At 42.8% G+C, this 18,856-nt stretch overlaps 1 protein-coding gene across 5 annotated transcripts in view; it reads left to right on the forward strand.

Annotated features, from left to right (window-relative positions):
* The window catches only part of LOC122218963 (protocadherin alpha-C2), a 128,583-nt gene that overhangs the window by 78,650 nt on the left and 31,077 nt on the right, over positions 1-18,856 (forward strand). For 4 of the 5 annotated variants that reach the window (XM_042937275.1, XM_042937267.1, XM_042937248.1 and 1 more), the window contains exons 2-3: positions 14,417-14,475; positions 17,250-17,338. In XM_042937275.1, coding sequence (XP_042793209.1) covers positions 14,417-14,475; positions 17,250-17,338 — 148 coding nt within the window. Of the gene's footprint in view, positions 1-1,632; positions 4,476-14,416; positions 14,476-17,249; positions 17,339-18,856 lie in introns of those variants that run through there. The other variant, XM_042937244.1, reaches the window with a different exon arrangement.

Consider the following 18,856-nt stretch of genomic DNA (forward strand, 5'->3'; position numbering starts at 1 on the left):
AGAATACCACCTGTCAGGTCTCATTCTGGCATTGTTCCAGCTCAGGGCTAGAAAATGACCCACAGAGGAAAATCTAGGAGTGACAAGGTGCTAGGAGATGAGAAAGGGAAAGGACTTTTTAGTGAGTGTTTTTTGCATGTGGGACAATGGATTTTTTTTTTTTTTTTTGAGATTCTTTTTTAAAATGTTTATTTTGAGAGAGAGAGTGCGCCCACATGCGCACCCATGGAGGAGGGGGAGAGAGGGCTGGGAGAGAGAATCCTAAGTAGGCTCCTTGCTCAGCACTGAGCCCAATGCTCGGATGCTTACCCGACTGAGCCAACGAGGCACCCCAACAATGGATTTTAAATTTCTGTGGAAGAGATGAGAGGGCCTGGGAAGAGTGGATATCTGGAACAGAGAAGCAGAGGCAGTGACACAGCATGGAGATGCTTCCTCTGATCCATTTGCCTTTTTGTTCACTGGAGAGAAAATTGGTTGTCTTTTTGTTATCTCTGTAGCAATACAAGATTGAGTCTTAGGGGAAAGGAGCCCCAGAGATGTAAAGGAGACTCATATTTATGGAAGGTGAGCTGCAGCCATCGAAACTGCTGGCTGTTGTTAAGACAAATGCCAGACTCCCACATTTTGCCTAATAACAGCAGATTTTTCACTGCAAAGCATTAATGGCATCCGAAGTCCAGCCGGGCTGGGGAGATGAAGAGTAACGCTCTTGATGTAATGGTTTTGCAGGCTCTTGAAGACATTGTCATCTATTAAAGAAATATTTTAAACCACTCATGAAGGAACAAAGAAAATTTCTTGGATGATAAATGAAAAAAGATTTGGAGTAAAATAAGGAAAAGCTTGAGAGAAGAATTTCTTTAAAATTTTACCATATTTCCCCACTATGATCAAAAGAGGTCAAATAAGAGTTTAGCCTGCAGCTTCGTGGAGCCAATTTTTAAAAGAGAATTTTAAAACTTCAAATATTGGTTATTTGCCAAGATACACACTTGAAAAGCAAGCGCTACTTGGCTCCTAGCAGAACTGAGTATTGAGATCCCAGGATGTTTTTGGCTTGCTCCGCAGAAGAGGACAGCATTTGTCCTCCCCCTCCCTTTGCCCCAGGAGTTGAACACTTTCTGTTCTATTTAGGAGTATTCTAGGGAAAATTTGGGGGGCAGGTAAATAATCTCCATCATCAGCAACCCCAGAGCCCCTCCCTTGCGTTCGTTTCTTTTGACTGTGGGGCCGCCGCCCAGGTGCCCATACTTAGCTAAGGTCCTGAGTTTATTTTCCTGAATTGCGGTTGGAAATCTTTTCCTGGGAAGTCGGATAGCCCAGGTCCTAGAGACACAACTGTCTGTCCTAGAATAATATCCTTACAAGACCCGTTAAACAGCCGAGGTACCGTGGAGACTGGCTGAACCGGGGAATGGGGGCAGGGAGAAAGGGAGTGGCCGTGTTCCCGCGGTCTGCCGGGATCCCGCGTGTCCAGGGTGAAGGAGCGGGGCTAGAGTGGCTGGGGCGACCGATCACTCCCGGTTGCCGTCTGCCACCTCGGTGCGGAATCGGAGCCGGACTTACTGAGCACTCCTCCCCCTCCCGTTCTGCTTCCTTTTCCCTCCCCCCTGGAGCGGCGGCGGCGGCGGCGGCGGCAGGCAAGCAGGCAGGCTTGCAGCGAAGCCAGGCGGAGCGACTCCCAGGCGAGCGGAGGAGCTGGGATATGGGGAGTCAGCGGGGGCGGCGGGGCCAGGAGCCCTCCGGAGGGCCTACGAGAGGAGCGGCCCCCGGCGTTTGCTAGCGCGTGAGCGGTGGGGGAGCGGGCGCAGGGCAGCACGAGCGGAGGCGGAGGCGGGGCCCGGGCGTGGAGCGCGGCTGGGAAAGCTGCTGCCTCCGGCCCTGCCCGGCTACCTCCGCCGCGGCCGGTGGCTATGGAGCTGGCGGGCACCAGACCTGGGGCGACAGAGCATCTACGACTCCGGCCGCCCATGTCCTGGCTGTTGCTGCTGCCTCTCCTGCTGCTACTGCTACTGCCGGGCCCAGCGGCCTCCCAGCTACGATACTCGGTGCCGGAGGAACAGGCACCCGGCGCGCTTGTGGGCAACGTGGCTAACGCGCTGGGGCTGGAGCTGCGGCGTTTGGGGCCGGGCTGCCTGCGCATCAACCATCTGGGTGCGCCCAGTCCGCGCTACCTGGAGCTGGACCTGACGAGTGGAGCGCTCTTCGTCAACGAGCGCATTGACCGGGAGGCGCTGTGTGAGCAGCGGCCTCGCTGCCTGCTCAGCTTGGAAGTGCTGGCGCACAGCCCCGTGGCGGTGAGTGCCGTAGAGGTGGAGGTACTGGACATCAACGACAATTCACCGCGCTTCCCGCGGCCGGATTACCAGCTTCAGGTAAGCGAATCGGTGGCTCCTGGAGCGCGCTTTCACATTGAGAGCGCGCAGGACCCCGACGTGGGCGCCAACTCGGTGCAGACTTACGAGCTCAGCCCCAGCGAGCACTTCGAGCTGGACCTTAAACCCCTGCAGGAGAACAGTAAGGTGCTGGAGCTGGTGCTGCGGAAGGGCCTGGACCGCGAGCAGGCAGTCTTGCACCACCTGGTTCTCACAGCTGTGGACGGAGGCAGCCCAGCCCGCTCGGGCACAGCACAGATCTCTGTGCGTGTCCTGGACACTAACGACAATTCTCCCACCTTCGACCAGAACACTTACCGTGTCCAGCTTCGGGAGGACGCTCCTCCGGGCACATTGGTGGTGAAGCTGAATGCCTCTGACCCGGATGAGGGCTCCAATGGCGAGCTCAGGTACTCATTGAGCAGCTACACGTCGGACCGGGAGAGGCAGCTCTTCAGCATCGATGCCAGCACTGGGGAAGTGCGGGTAAGTGGAGCACTGGATTATGAGGAGGCCTCTTCCTACCAGATCTATGTGCAGGCTACTGATCAGGGTCCAGTGCCCATGGTGGGTCACTGCAAGGTGCTGGTGGACATCGTGGATGTGAATGATAATGCACCAGAGGTGGTACTCACGGACCTGTACAGCCCAGTGCCTGAGGATGCTGCATCGAATACTGTTGTGGCCCTTCTCAGTGTCAATGACCAAGACTCAGGCCCCAACCGGAAAGTGAGCCTGGGCCTGGAGGCCTCACTGCCTTTCCGGCTGAATGGCTTTGGAAACTCCTACACACTGGTGGTGAATGGTCCGCTGGACAGGGAGCGGGTAGCTGCCTACAACATCACAGTGACAGCCACTGATGGGGGAGTGCCGCAGCTCACATCCCAGCGGACACTGCAGGTTGAGATCTCTGACATCAATGACAACCCACCAAGCTTCCTAAAGGACTCCTACAACATCTACATCCAGGAGAACAATTTGCCGGGGGTGTTGCTCTGCACTGTGCAAGCCACAGACCCAGATGAAAAGGAGAATGCAGAGGTGACCTACTCCCTCCTGGAGAAGGAGGTTCAAGGGCTGCCCGTCACCTCCTATGTCTCCGTTAACAGTGCCAGTGGCAGCCTTTATGCTGTCAACTCCTTTGACTATGAGAAGTTTCGGGAGTTCTTTGTGACTGTGGAGGCCCAGGACAAGGGGAGTCCACCGCTGAGCAGCACTGTGACCGCCAATGTGTATGTGGTGGACATGAATGACCATGCCCCTCACATCCTATACCCTACCTCAACTAATTCGTCAGCAGCCATTGAGATGGTGCCTCGAACTGCCCCTGCTGGCTATCTGGTCACCAAAGTCATAGCCATGGACTCAGACTCTGGGCAAAATGCTTGGCTCTTTTACCACCTGGCTCAGACTTCTGACCTGGACCTCTTTAAAGTAGAGCTACACACAGGAGAAATTAGGACTACCAGGAAGATGGGAGATGAGAGTGGAACCACTTTCAACCTGACCGTGGTGGTCCGAGACAATGGAGAGCCATCACTGTCAGCCTCTGTGGCCATTACAGTAGCTGTGGTGGATAGGGTTTCCAAAATCCTCCCTGATACTCAGAGACACGTGAAGGGTCCTCGGACATACTCTGAAATTACACTTTATCTAATAATAGCATTAAGCACAGTGTCTTTTATATTTCTTTTGACAATCATTGTTTTGAGCATCATCAAGTGCTACCACTATACTGCATATGGAACCGCGTGCTGTGGGGGCTTCTGTGGAGTGAGGGAGCGGTGCCCTGCTGAACTAAACAAACAGGCCAATAACAATATTGATGCCAGGTTACCGCACGGCCTCAAAGTGCAGCCTCACTTCATTGAAGTGCGAGGGAACGGCTCCCTCACCAAGACCTACTGCTACAAGGCCTGCCTGACAGCAGGCTCAGGGAGTGACACTTTCATGTTTTATAACACAGGGGCACAGACAGGACTGGGGCCTGGGGGAGCCCAGGCGGCAGCAAGTGACAGCAGGCACCTCACAGGCCAAAGTGGGCAGAGTGCCGGGAACCTGATCATTCTCAAAAATGATGCCATTCCTCAAAATGAGGTGAGATAGCAGTCAAGGGGTTCTTCCACGGTTGTGCATTTTCACACACACCCTCCGTCGACCAGTATCGTGCGCTCTACTGAGTTACTAACATTGACAGGAGTTATCTGGTAAACTGAGGATACATAGTACCTGTGACTTGATTATAATCTGCTCTGTTTCTCCTCTAGAAAAATAGTATCAGAGAATTGCTTTACTTTGTTTTCTTTTTGGATATAGGACGCCTTAACCATGACATTGTTAGAGAAATAAGAATTAGTCTTAAATGTTTGATGCTAAAACACAGCTCTGCAGAAGTATGGAACAGGCTTGAGAATAAGATGATGCCATAGTGGGTAATATTTTGAGATTCAGGGACAAATGGCCTGTGCTGTATCATCTATAGGGAAAGTTCTCTTTTGAAATGCTACAGGAGTGTTGGTTTTTAAAAAGCTCTGAGACCCTAGGGGTTGTGGTGGTTACCTCTGCATGCTGTCCTTGTTTATATCTTGAAAATTATCCAGTTAATATTTCCAGTAATTACACTGAACTAATGTGGTAGGACCTTCTGGAAATTCATGTCAGAGGTGACAAAGCCCTAGACTGTGGATCTCACCCTGAAGCCAAAGTTTGCTTCTTTGGCAGTTTGATGCGGTAATTCTTCTGTAGGTGCTGTCAGAGGAGATGAACGATGGTAGGGCAAAGAGACCAAGGACCAATTTGTCTGGTTGGGCCAAGGAGATACTAGAACAAGTGGATTAGGGATGTGGGGATGTGGTGAATACCAGGACAAGCTGGAACTGGGGAGAAAGAGAAGGAGAAAAGGACTTTTCCATTAGTTACCTTTCTGGCATAGCGGGTGTTCATCATAAGGTGATTTCCCTGCATTAGATTAAATGTAGTCTGTAATCTTCTGATTTCCTGTTGGCAATTTGTAAAGTTTTAATGATATGACAAGTAGCCTCTCAAGCCCTTTATGTCTTTAAGTTAAATGACAATACTTCCAACAATACTCCAACGTGTTCCAAAGCACATGTTCATTTTCTGAATCTAAAATTTAGTTTGTGATAGCTAGAAAAGCCTTGTAAAGTGGATAGCTTGCTGTGCATGAAGGACAGGTGTTAGTAAATACACTGGTTTTAAGTAAGCATAAGGCCAGCTTGCTCATTATTATGAAGACTGCGTATAAATTATTGGACAGTGCATGAATGTGCGGATGTGTTTGTGTAGTGTGTCGCTGTATGCAAACTTGAAAACAGTGGTTTGCTTTGTGATACTTTAAAGTTGTATTTCAGGGGCCCCTGGGTAGCACAGTCAGTTAAATGTCCAACTCTTAGCCCTGCATTGGACTCCACGCTGGCCGTGGAACCTACTTAAAAAAGAAAATTGTATTTCAGAAGCCAAATTTTTGTTTCATCAATAGTGATGACCTGTTATCTTCCCAAACAACTACTTTGTAGCGAGGACTTTTAGAGGTACTATAAAAGGCATTAATAATTGTCCCTCCTATATTTTTGTGATGTATTTTCATTGACATTTTGCTGTCTTTTTATTAATGTCCCTAGTTTCACATCCTAATTCATGCTAATCTTGAGGAGAGTAATGCTTAAATACAGAAAAAAAAAAAGATGGATTGAGAGAATTTCCCATGTACCTTGAGATGTATCAGAAAAGCCTGATAAATTTTAGTTGATACATAGCAGCCACAGGAGGCAGAAGAAGGCAGATTAAGAAATACAAGGGGACACAATCAAGGCGTTTCTAGAATTCTTTAGATCATAGCTTTTGGAAGCATGTAAAAAGGCCTAGCTTTAAGTAAGGATGCTGTAGACCTTTGCTTAACAAATTCTTGTGAAGTCCTTTTGGGCCTGGGTGGGCTGCAGGTGGTGAAGAGGCTGGGATTGCAGGCCAGACAAGCTTGCCACCAACTGGGAGCTGGAAGCTCCCAAAGGACACTCTACCATCGTTCTCCTGGCTCAGAGCTTGGGGCAGTTTGACACATGAACTATTTCTGTCTTACACTGACCTGTGTGTTAATGCGTGTTTTGGTACACAAATCTGTAATTGAGGGAGAAAATTATGTCAGAAAAGTGCTTGCTCTTGTGGGATTTTTCCAGGAGAATGCGTGATTTGAATAAAAGCAAATTTCTGCCAGCCACTTTCAGGAATCCAGTAGAGAGCCCTAAGATCTATAGCTCCTGACATTATTACAGTTAAGAGGAGAGAGAGAGTCAGGTCAGCATGGCAAAATGGGAACAAAATCAGTCAACTCTGAAAGTCATGACCGCTAGATCAACCTGTTAAATTCCCATGTTAGGCTTTCTCTTTTCCCTACCCAGTTACTGCAGATGGCATAAGAGTCCTGAGGTGCACTTCATGCCGTGTGCCTATGTTAAATTAGATGAAGATTATAAAGGATGAGTAAGGGAATTTGCACTCATTGACCACTATGCTATATAAAAATGTTCTGCTTTGCAGCATATGGGTGGTTTCATTCCCTGTAAGTCATATATGAGAGAAACATTTACCAGCATCTAACATATGAGGCAATAAGCTCAGAGAGGTTAAGTAAGACACAATCATTCTGCTTGTCTATTTTAAGTCCGGTCAGTCTGATTCCAAAGACTGTGTTGTTTGAAATAGTACAAGTAGACAGAAATCCCAACGTGTGTATACTTCTTTTCATATGTGATAACTTGGGCATTTCAGCCAGCATTGGTTCACCTAGTGGTGTAAGTTAACTTACTTTTAGAGATTAACTGCTTTTAGAGAAAGAGCAATTCCTTGAGTAAAAGTACGTCACAAATGGGAGGATCAATGAATAAAGATGTTACTACCAAGCTGATTTATTTTTATGTTTATCTGTTTTACTTTGGCATAGCCTGTTAAGATCTTTTATCTCTGTTCTTTTTCTGATTTCTCTTTTGTTGCTTATTAAACAACATTTAATAGCAGACTCTAATCTTTTGACAGATTTCACCCTCCAGTGAGTTTATATGATGAGTCACTTGTGCAGTGAAGTTTTTGAAGTAACTGTTTGGCAATGGGGCAGACTTTCTCTTTGGAGATTTCTGAAAACCCGATATTGAATGTGGTTGGCACCCCTTTCAGAATCTCCAAGAAAAGGAAACCAGATCTTAAGGTAGATTTTGTGCGTCTGTGGTCCTGTGACTGCTAATGAATCACTCTGAGTGCGCTGGACAGACTTGTCCAGCTGTGCTTCCATGGGACCAGGTGGCTCAAGGTGTGGAAATCACAAAAGACTAGCAGAAGTAAGATAAGTTTGCTTTCATTTATTTTCAAACAATTTGGAGTCATCAAATCTTGAGTATTTCTGCCACTGTGTTTGCACATTCACCTTCATTCCAGATGCAGTGATCTGAAAAAGTTAACTCTTCTTTTAGTGGCTCCTAATTTATCTCCCCTAGGACTGACTTTTCTATCTGGTGACTGTGTCCTGTTTCAGAATTTACACTTAGTGCAAAGTGAAATGGTGTTATATTTATAAAAAGAGTATGGTGGTCAGAAAAGGTAGAGAAATTCTATTTGTGAACTTCCATTCCAGTGTTGCATCCTCTTGTGGTCACTTTTGAGTGGGTGGGCTGTTTTGTCTTGCCATTTCCATAACGGTTATAGAACTGTTCTTCTGAGAAAAAGTTTATTTTCTTTCATCTGATAATATAATAATTGCTTCAGATTACCTCCTTCCTCCCTTTTCCTGCAGATCTGCTGAGCCAGATGGAATTATGGCTGAGCTCTTCTCGGTCTCTTTATCTTGCACATATTCTGACTGATGAAGAAATCTGTTTATTGTAGCTTGAATGTCATTGGCCTACCCTTTCCTCTGACCCAGGAGTGAGCTGTCACATGGGCATCTGGTCTACCTCCAAACACTCTGCAGGGACACAGCCTGGCATATTATAAATCGTCTATTGGCATGCTGTCTGCTTGACAGAATAGCAGAGTCGGTTCTGGATACTTGCCTTGGTTTTCCACCAATTTTTGCTCTCAATGAGAGGTTAGGATGATGTCAGTTTTCAAATATTTGAGGAAAACTTGCCATCACCAAGCCCAGTGGTTTAGATGGATTTAATGGAGATTTACAGGTGTCTTTGAATGTGACTTTTGTTAGGAATTTACCTAGCTCAATTTTTCTGTGCATATTAAGTATGAATGTAAATTTAGTTTATCCATATGATAATATTTTTTAGCATTATAATCTATAATCATGATTTCAAAAAATCAAAGGGCAAGAGGATTCCTTAGCAGCATTTTAAATCTGCTCACCTAAAAATTAAAATTTTTTTCTTTCAGGAATTTGAACTTGACCTGCAAAGAAATATCTGACATTGCAAAAGTGAAGAAACTTTAGTTCCTTGGCACATAAACAACATCAGTTCCTTTCTGGCCTTGCAGGGTCAGAACTCTGGGCTCCAGGGAAGTGAAACTGTGAGAGAGAGGGTAACTGCTGTGCTGGCAGGCTGTGTGTCCAGAATTAAGCAAACCTAGCATTTTCTGTTGTACTGAAACCCATTCGGTATATTTTAATATTGTGTTTATTTTACTTTCCTGCTTCATGGATTAGGGGTTGCAAATGACTTCAGAAGAAAGTAGTTCCCTTAGAATTCACATACTTACCATCTTTTCAACTTGATTTACTAGAAGACTAATATATAACAGTGATTATTTTAAATGTTATACTTCTTTTTGCGTTAATGACCAATAGTTTATATATTCATTTGCTATTGCTTTGTAAGAAATTACCACAAATTACTGGTTAAAAATAACTCTCAGTTATTGTCTCAGAGTCCTGCAGGATGTGAGTGGGTTCTCTGCTCTGGTTTTCACAAGGCTGAAATCCATATGGCAGCTGGGCTGCGTTCTCTTCTGTGGGTTTTGGAAAACAATATGCTTTCAAGTTTATACAGGCTGTTGGCAGAATTTAGTTCTTTTTTAAAAAAAAAAAAATTTTAATGTTTATTTATTTTTTGAAAGAGAGAGAGAGAGCAAGCTGGGGAGGGGGCAGAGAAAGGAGAGAGAAATTCCTAACAGGGTCTGCACCATCAGTGCAGAGCCCCACATGGGGCTCAGACTCTCCAACCGTGAGATCGTGACCTGAGCTGAAACCGAAACCAAAAGTTGGATGCTTAACCGACTGAGCCACCCAGGCGCCGCCAGAAGTTAGCTCTTTCTGGACTACTTACATGCTGTTAGCTGGAGGTCACTTTCAGCTCCTAGGGGTTGTGCTCAGGCCCTTGCCCCATCATCCCCTCCATCTTTAGAGCTAACAGGGGAGAATCTTCTCTCACATGGAATCTGTCTCCAATTTATGTCTTCAAATCTCTCTAATTTATGTCTCTGATCTCTAGACCCAGATTTAAGGAGCTCACATGATTAGGTCAGTCCCGCCCAGATCGTTTTCTTGTCTTTTTTTTTTTTTTTTTTAATGTTTATTTATTTTTGTTAGAGAGAGACAGTGTGAGTGGAGAAGGGGCAGAGAGAGAGGGACACACAGAATCCAAAGCAGGCTCCAGGCTCTGAGCTGTCAGCACAGATCCCTACATGGGGCTTGAACTCACAAACCTCAAGATCATAACCTGAGCCAAAGTCAGACGCTAATTGACTGAGCCACCCAGGTGCCCCATGGTTTCCTTGTCTTAAAGCCAAGTGTGTCATATGACATAACCTAATCAGAGTGAGAGCCATCATATTTATTCTTGGAAATTATGCAGGGCATGTACACCACAGTGTGAGGCTCTTAGGAGGGCATTTTAGAATTCTGCCTATCATAGTTTATATCAGTGTTGACACAGTGTCACTGAAAAAAATCTGCAATGGATACATCCTTAATAGAGTCCTAATAGAAAGGAAAAGGAGATGCTACTTATAGTTTCATGTCTCAGAGGGCCATTTACTGATAGCTTCAACATGGATTTCCATGACAGAGTGTCATTTCCGGAGTGGTCTAATGATTTTTTTTTTTTTTTTTTTGAAGGGGACAAGGTATTTTAAACCTAGTTTGTTTTAAATTTTTCTTGAAAAGGTGATTCTCCTTTCATCCTTGAAAAGGTGATTCATCCTTCTGTAGCTCAAATATTCTATGGTATAAATATTACAATAACATGGTAATAATACCATTACAGGATAAATTAAATCTTTGCTACAATTTTGATAGAATCTTAAGTGGGTTCCTGTTCTTCATTGATGCTATATCACCCATATGGACTACCTAATTCATTTTTTCCACATCTGGAATTTTGTGGGCATTAGTGTCCTGAAGGACTAAGCTTTGAAACGACAGACATGGGGCGCCTGGGTGGCTCAGTCGGTTAAGCGTCTGACTTCAGCTCAGGTCATGATCTCGCGGTCTGTGAGTTCGAGCCCCGCGTCGGGCTCTGGGCTGATGCTCAGAGCCTGGAGCCTGCTTCTGATTCTGTGTCTCCCTCTCTCTCTGACCCTCCCCCGTTCATGCTCTGTCTCTCTCTGTCTCAAAAATAAACATTAAAAAATTAAAAAAAAAAAAAAAAAAGAAACGACAGACATACTGGGGCTTTTCACCAATAGAAAATAAGCATAGTTCTGGAATGTATCATCCAAGTGTTAGGGAACTAAACAATCACAGTTAGTTCAGATCCTTACTATATGTTTCCAGTATGTCAGAGATATCGGAAGTCAACCTTTAAACTTGAGTTTTTCCAACTTTAACCAAGTTTGGGTGAAATCCATGTGCATTTATCACTTTAAATTATGTATCATTTAAAAGTTAATCAATATCTGTGAAACTCAGAAGTAAAAGAAAAAATTAAAGTACAGTTGGCCCTTGAACAACACGAGGATTAGGGGTGCCAGACCCATGCAGACTTGAAAATCTGATTATAATTTTGGCTCCCTTAAAACTTAACTACTAATAGCCAGCTGTTGCCCAGAAGACTTACTGAGAATGTAAACAGTTGGTTATCACATATTTTGTATGTTATATGTGTTATATACTGTATTCTTTAAAAAAAATCTTTTATTATATTTTGTTTTATTTTTTGCAAGAGAGAGAGAGAGAGAAAGAGACAGCAAGCTGGGGAGGAGCAAGAGAGAGGGAGAGAGAAATCCCAAGCAGGGCCCTGACGTGGGGCTCAAACTCACAAACTGGGAGATCATGACCTGAGCCAAAACCAAGACTCCCATACTTAACTGACTGAACCACCCTATATACTTTATTCTTACAATAAAATAAGAATAGCCTTAGAGGAAGGAAAATGTTATCAAGAAAATCATAAATAGAGCACCTGGATGGCTCAGTCAGTTAAGTGTCTGACTTCAGTTCAGGTCATAATCTCCTGATTCATGAGTTCAAGCCCCACGTCAGGCTCTGTGCTGACAGCTCAGAGCCTGGAGCCTGCTTCAGATTCTGTGTCTCCCTTTCTCTCTGCCCCCCTCCCCACTCAGACTCTCTGTTTCTCTCTCAAAATAAATAAATAAACATTTAAAAAAAGAAAATCATAAGGAAGAGAACATACATTTACAGTACTGTATGGTATTTATTGAAAAAAAATCCACATATAAGTGGGCCTGTGCATTTCAAACCTATGTGGTTCAAGGGTCAACTATATACATGTCATTCTGTGTAAATTAATTTAAAACACGAACTTTGGTTTAGGGAGACCTAAATGTAACGATCAACAAATCCACCAAATCAGGCAAGTAATTTAATCTCTCTAAAGCTCAGATTTCTTATTTCTATACATTTAAATACATTAATATTATCCTTGCATGATCATAAATTTGTTCAGAAACATTTTAAAAACCTACCAAATACCTGAACACTGCTCAGCTCGGAGGACATAGCTATATATTATGAATATCTGAGCATATTCATATGTTTTATGGACAAAACAGATATACCCCTTTTATAGAATTTATGGTCAAAAAAAGTGTTAAGATAAATGCAATAATATGTTTAAAGTGCTTATCTCATTGCCTAATATTGTGTGGATCCTTAAAACATTCTGTATTCTTCCTTACCTTTTCCCTGCCTGATCTTACTACCCTAAGTGATCTCATATCTATGATTCTGGCAAATGAATCTGAGAGGCACCTTGTTGTTGATGGACTATCATAGAAAATAGCAGCATGACAAATTGTCGTTGAGGAAGTGACTCAGTGAACTGAGTTCCGTGGTCAGTCCCACTAGAATTGTGCCTCTCAGCAAAATGAGGTTGGTGCTCTCAATCCAAAGATCAAGTGGCAGCAGTTTTCACCATGAATGTTATCCAATCATAAAAAAAAAAAAAAAAAATTGGCAACATTTACTTAACAGGTGTCCAAGTCTTTACTGAAGAAAGGTTCTCACAGTTGATACTAGTTCTGCTGATGGTAAGGGAAGAGATGATGGTGATTTGATTAATACAAATAGTTCAGTCATATTTCCAGGTTTACAAAATGATTTGCAAATGGTTTCTTTTGGTTCCCTCCAACACAACTAGTAGAAAATGGGAAACCCTTTCATTTCTTCTGTAGAGAGTTTCATGCTACTTTACATGGAGTATCTGTAGTATTCTGAGAACTGCTTCAAGGATAAAGCAGCTTGCATATTCACATCTTGCCAGCAAAGTTGAAAGGAGCGAGGGCAGTTAGTGTGTGGGGACATTTGAGGAAAAGTATTCTAGACTTGTAGCTTTTCCTGGGCCTTGACTTTGGCTAACTCTCTGAATACCATCTAACCACCCCATAGTCTGTCTGAAAGTTGAGATGCTGATCACTTCTTTCCTGGGTGTTGTGATAAAGTGTCTTTATGAAATACTCTGCATCCTTTGAATAAACTATAAAAATGATATGGACAAGAATTATTGACATTTTGAAGTAGTTTACTGGTATTACTGTGGCTTTGTGTCTATGAAATATGATAATTATAATCCAGAGGAAAATACAGAATACAGCCTCCACCTCTTCATCTTTCTGCTCACATAGACCTCAGTATTCAGTGACAGGGCCATGAAAATACATTTAAAGGAAGACCTAACACAGGTCTTTTTTATAATAAACTTTTTGCTAATAAATACAAGATAGTGACAGTTGTCCCCATTTTGTCTCCTGTGATTCCTGAGTGGCTTCTCTTCAGCCCATAACTCCTCAGACAGTCTTCTGGGGCCTATATGTTCCTTCTTTGTCCACTCCCCTTTGAATTGACAGTTTGTAGACAGAAGGCAACAGATCTTTCTAATACATAGGTGGTGCAGCGTGAGTCAGGTTCTTCCTGGGTTTCAGCTACTCCCTGTTAAACAATCAGAGCTTGGTGAACAGTAATTGAGTGAGGAGGCAAAGCACTCAGAAAAGCAGGGAGCGAGTGCAGTTTTATGAAGAGGATTATGTAGCAAAACAAGATCCAGCTCCCGTAGTGGTTTATTTTCCTCTCTGTAGTATTCCTCTTCAGTCAGCAGAAGAGGCAGTTATCAGTCACTGTCGTTATGACTGGGCACATCCATCCTGGGTCAAACATGCTGCAGTCTGCAAAGCCAGCAGCAGATTGCAGTCCTCTGCAGTCCGGCCAGACCAGCAGAACTTGTGTAGTTGTGCACCCTGTTTTAGCTTGAACACCAAATTGGAGATGTTCCCTTAATGAGGCATTTGAGGGCAAAAACAATGGAAGCTTTCCCTGTCTCAAAATAGACTGCCCTCCCCCTGTTGCTGCTTTAGGAACGTAGACCTGTTTTGAGCAAGGCGAAGCCACAGCTGGTCCTCACAACATCATTAAGTCTAGTTTTTCATGATATTTAGTCTTTGCAAGGACCCTGATGAGCTAATTTTCTCACGAAGCGCTGTATATACAGATATCCTCATAGAGTTGCACATAAAATGGCTCCTTCAATGTTTTTTTTCACATACATGGAAATATTTAAGAAACAACTAATCAATCACTGGGAGATCTCTGTTTTGCCTTATTAACACAACCTCCCTTTGTGATTTTGCAGCCACGACAGCCCAACCCAGACTGGCGTTACTCTGCTTCCCTAAGAGCAGGAATGCACAGGTATGTGTTTCCTTCCTTTTTTTCAATGAGAAGTACTTTAACTTTTATGTCTCAAATTGTGTGTGTAGGGGCTGGAAACTGCTGTTTAGAAGCTTTAGATACTTTTACAGGGGAACTTTGTCTCCATGTCTATTCCTTGAAACATTAAACATACTGCCAAATGCTTCTCAAATGCTGGCAATAAGAGTCCCTTGCAAAATTACAGAGACAGACTGCTGTATACTTTCTCTCATCAAAATTTCTATAAGGAATTAATGACAACTTCTTTCATCCCTTCTCCACCTATGCTTTCTGTCCCTCCCTTAGAAATTATGATGAACACTGATGCTTTTGTACTAGAATATATGTACATGTTGTCTGCCTTGGTTTGCTATCACACATCACCTCTTATATCCTATCAACCACAGTAATCAGCTCTTATTCTTGTTCATGTTTACGCATATTAGAATCTCCTTATCTTTTCCATCTTGTTACTCTTTTGTTTCCCTCAATGGCATGGGCTCTTCAGAGGATGAGCCATGTGAAAGGCCTTTATTGAATATCTGGAGACCCAATCTAGCTTATTTTAAATTAATCTAGAGTAATAGCATTACTCTAAGACTCAGATTAATATAATTTTGCTTTCTCTACTTTGTCTCTGTGACAGTAATTGATTAACTACCATTATTCCCAGAGTTGATTTAATGCCATGGGGCCAAATAAAAGATTCTTTATGTTTGAGTGTCTTTGGAAACCAAGAAACCATAACAATCAACACCCACCAAAAGGATTTAGTTTTAAAGAAGGAATAAACTCTAAACTTAAGCTCCTCAAAATGTGAGCAACACTTAAGTAGATCTTTACCAAACCTGGATCGATTTTCTAAAGAGAGAGCTCACAAAATATGTGTTAAGTTAATGAAAAATTAGTTTTAAGCCCCTTTAGAAATGCATTAAAGTAAAATAAATTAACACATTCTCAAGCATTACAAGTTGAGCAGAAATCATTATAATGGGTGCTGTGTCTGAACAAGAAGCAATCAGTGAAGGGCTGCAGATCATAGCTGGCATAGTGAGATGTCACTTTGGAACCAGGGTCACAATTTTAGCCCAGAAACACTTATGCAGATGCCAGGATATGAGGTATCAGAGGGCTTCTTTCTGTTTGTTAGTGACCAGTTTATGCTTTGGCCTGCACCTGAGCTATCATTGCAAAACCATGTAAGAGGAGAAAGCATGGTTTATAATACCAGCTTATTCGCTCCCAGTTGAATCCGTACTTTACTTGAAAAGTACCAAAGCCATGAGATGTCCCTTAAAAAATTCACTTAAAATAAAATACTAAAACATTATCACTTCCTTATTCTATTTTCAAGTGGGAAAAAGAAAGCCAAGTATCCTCCTATTCAGGTTTCGATTAAGATATTATGAGATATAAGTAGGATAAGAAATGTAATCAGAATGGAAGCTAAATGTAATTTATTCCCCACAGTGTACTGAGCAGGTATTAGAGTTGTAAACTTAAAGAATACTTCTTTTTTACACATATGCTTGGCTTCCTGGCAGTTCCAGCCTCAGACATCATGTAACGGTATCTGGAAATTCTGCTTTAAGCTGAGCTGGTTCCCAGGTAGTTACATCTTCAGAATGAGTCTGATTGAACCCATATAAGTTGCTGGTAGAATCCAAGAACACACGAAGTATATTACTATTTGGAAAAAAGAGAGTATTCTAGGATATAGATGGAGGGAAGAATAACAGTAGGGCAGAGCGTAATGAGTTAATTTCGATTAGATACGTTATTCAAAGTCACAGAGTGAGAAGATACTCAGTTTATAGATGGGCTTCCCCCACGATAGTTCAAGATTGTCTTCTCTGCTGCCTCACGTAACCCCTCGGACAGTAGTATAAATTTTGTCTCAGTAACTTAATTTGCAAGATGAACCGATGTCTGTTTTAAAATAGTCCTCTAATTCTGGTGAGGATGTTCTTGGATGATGTTTGCTTTTAGAGTCTCTGTTTGTTCCTTCCTTCATCCATCTAACAAATACATGAGGGTCTTCTATGTGCTGGCATTAGACATACATCGATTAATATTTATGAGTGCTGCATCCTTGAATAGCTTATATTCTATCTCTACTTGCCTCTAAGCGTATCCCACTTTATGTCTCACTACCTGCAGTAGTTCATGCTGAATTGATCTCTTCTGAATTGGATCTGTGAGTGGTGATGATAGGCTTCCTCAGGTCCCAGGAAATGTACTAGGATGGGTTGTCTGCAAGTAAAAGATACAGAAAGAGTAAAACAGAAAATAAGGTCAAGAAGGAATTGGGTAGCTAAAAGGGAACGATGCTACAGTTACCACCAAATAATTTTTTTGTGTTTTCGTCTTTGCTATAGAGAACCCAGAAACAAGACAATCAGCAAGAGAGGCCTGGGGCTTCTGGTAGTAAGCTCTCCTCCTCTGCTTCAGCATTTACATGTTAAAATGGCATTGGCCCTCTGATGGGCTTCCTGTTACATTTAATGAATGCCATGTGGCATTGATGATGACCAAAATTGTCTTAAAGATAAAACATGTTTATTGCCTGAATAGTATAGCAAGCAGCACATAGGCAACTGTTTTTGCAATTTATGCAAAGTACCCGCTCAGCAGGAATTGCTGCAGTTCAAGTATGAGTAGAATGTGTTGACGATAGCCCTGCCTCCAGAGATGTATGCACTTTCTGAGGGTGGCAGGAGATCTGGAGAGGCATTTATGGTCTAACCATGATTTGGGTCTGTGTGTTTACTCAGCTCTGTGCACCTAGAGGAGGCTGGCATTCTACGGGCTGGGCCAGGAGGGCCTGATCAGCAGTGGCCAACGGTATCCAGTGCAACACCAGGTAAAGACCCAAAGTCTCTCTCTTCTTGTGTGGGTTCTAGCAAGCAATCAGATGATCTGTTTTTTTTAAGACCAGAATATTAATGCTTCTCTTTTTAGTCTTTCTTCTTTTCCTTATATGTATGACATCCTTACATACATACATGATTATTTTAGTTTTCTACTTAATGTCCTTCAAGAACTGAAAACATATAAGGGTATCTCTGTGTGTGTGTGTATAGCTCTTTTGTAAAATAGCCAGGCATCTTTATTTTTTTAAGTTCATTTATTTATTTTGAGAGAGAGAGCGAGACAGTGTGAGTGGGGGAGGGCCAGAGAGAGAGGGACAGTGAGAATCCCAAGCAGGCTCTGTGTTGTCAGCATAAAGCCTGACATGGGGCTTGAACTCGTGAAACCATGAGATAAGACCTGAGCCAAAACCAAGAGTCGGATGCTTAACTGACTGAGCCACCCAGGTGCCCCAAGCCAGCATCTTTCAAATACTTAGGCTATCTGAGCTACACAGAGAAGATCTGGTGGTCTTATGCACAGAAATGACACTGTTAGCAAAGATCTTTCAATTGAAGACAATGGAAACCCATTCAAAGTGGTAAGCAAAAGAGAGATACATAGACACATAAACAGATACATAGATAGATGGAATGGAGTTTCTCATGGAAGTGGAAAGTTATGAAAACCAAGACACTACTCTCTTTGACTTCAGGTTAAAGTCAGATCTGCTTCATTCTGCACATCTATATGATGATCTGTATCACTCTGCAGACTGACTTTTACTGCCTTGACATGGACATTTCCAGACATGAACATCTCACAGTGTCTTAGTTCAGAGGACCAATGGGGACTAATTCCTAACCTAAACTTTCAGGAAAGAGAATCTTCCAGGTTGGATCAAGAGCCAAGTGGCTGATGAGCATAGACAAATTGCTTAAACTCGTATTTCCTTAGTTTCCTTATTCTTGCCCAATCACTAAAGCGATGTCATATAATAAAAATATGGCTTTGGAGGTCCATCCCTGTGGCAGTTTTCAGAAAGGAAGGATTACAGAGACTGTAAATGGTGTCCATCATAATCCTCTATTAATAGAACATCATAATGATGATAATAGTTACTAATTATTGAGCCATTATCAACTCAGACACTGGGCCGAGCGCATTATATATGTGATATCATTTATTCCCCATGACAGTCTTGCAAGGGATTTATTAGATCTATATTACATGTGAGAAACTTGAGACACCAAGAGGGTAAGAAACATACCCAGGTTCAGGCAGTTTTGTAAGTGGCAGAGGTAGGATTCAAACCCTGTGTCTAGCTCCAAATCCAAGTGTATCTAGCACTTATATTCATACCATGGCTGGCTTGCAAGAATCCATCCAAATTCAAATACATACATAGATACATTACAGATGACATAAGTGTGTGTGTGAAACATTCTTTCCAGAAATAATCAGGTGCTTTTCAAATGATTAGGCTATCTGAATAACATGTGCAGCAAAGGGCCCATTTTTGCTGGCAATT

Source organism: Panthera leo, chromosome A1 (genome assembly GCF_018350215.1).
Source record: "Panthera leo isolate Ple1 chromosome A1, P.leo_Ple1_pat1.1, whole genome shotgun sequence".
Classification (NCBI taxonomy): domain Eukaryota; kingdom Metazoa; phylum Chordata; class Mammalia; order Carnivora; family Felidae; genus Panthera; species Panthera leo.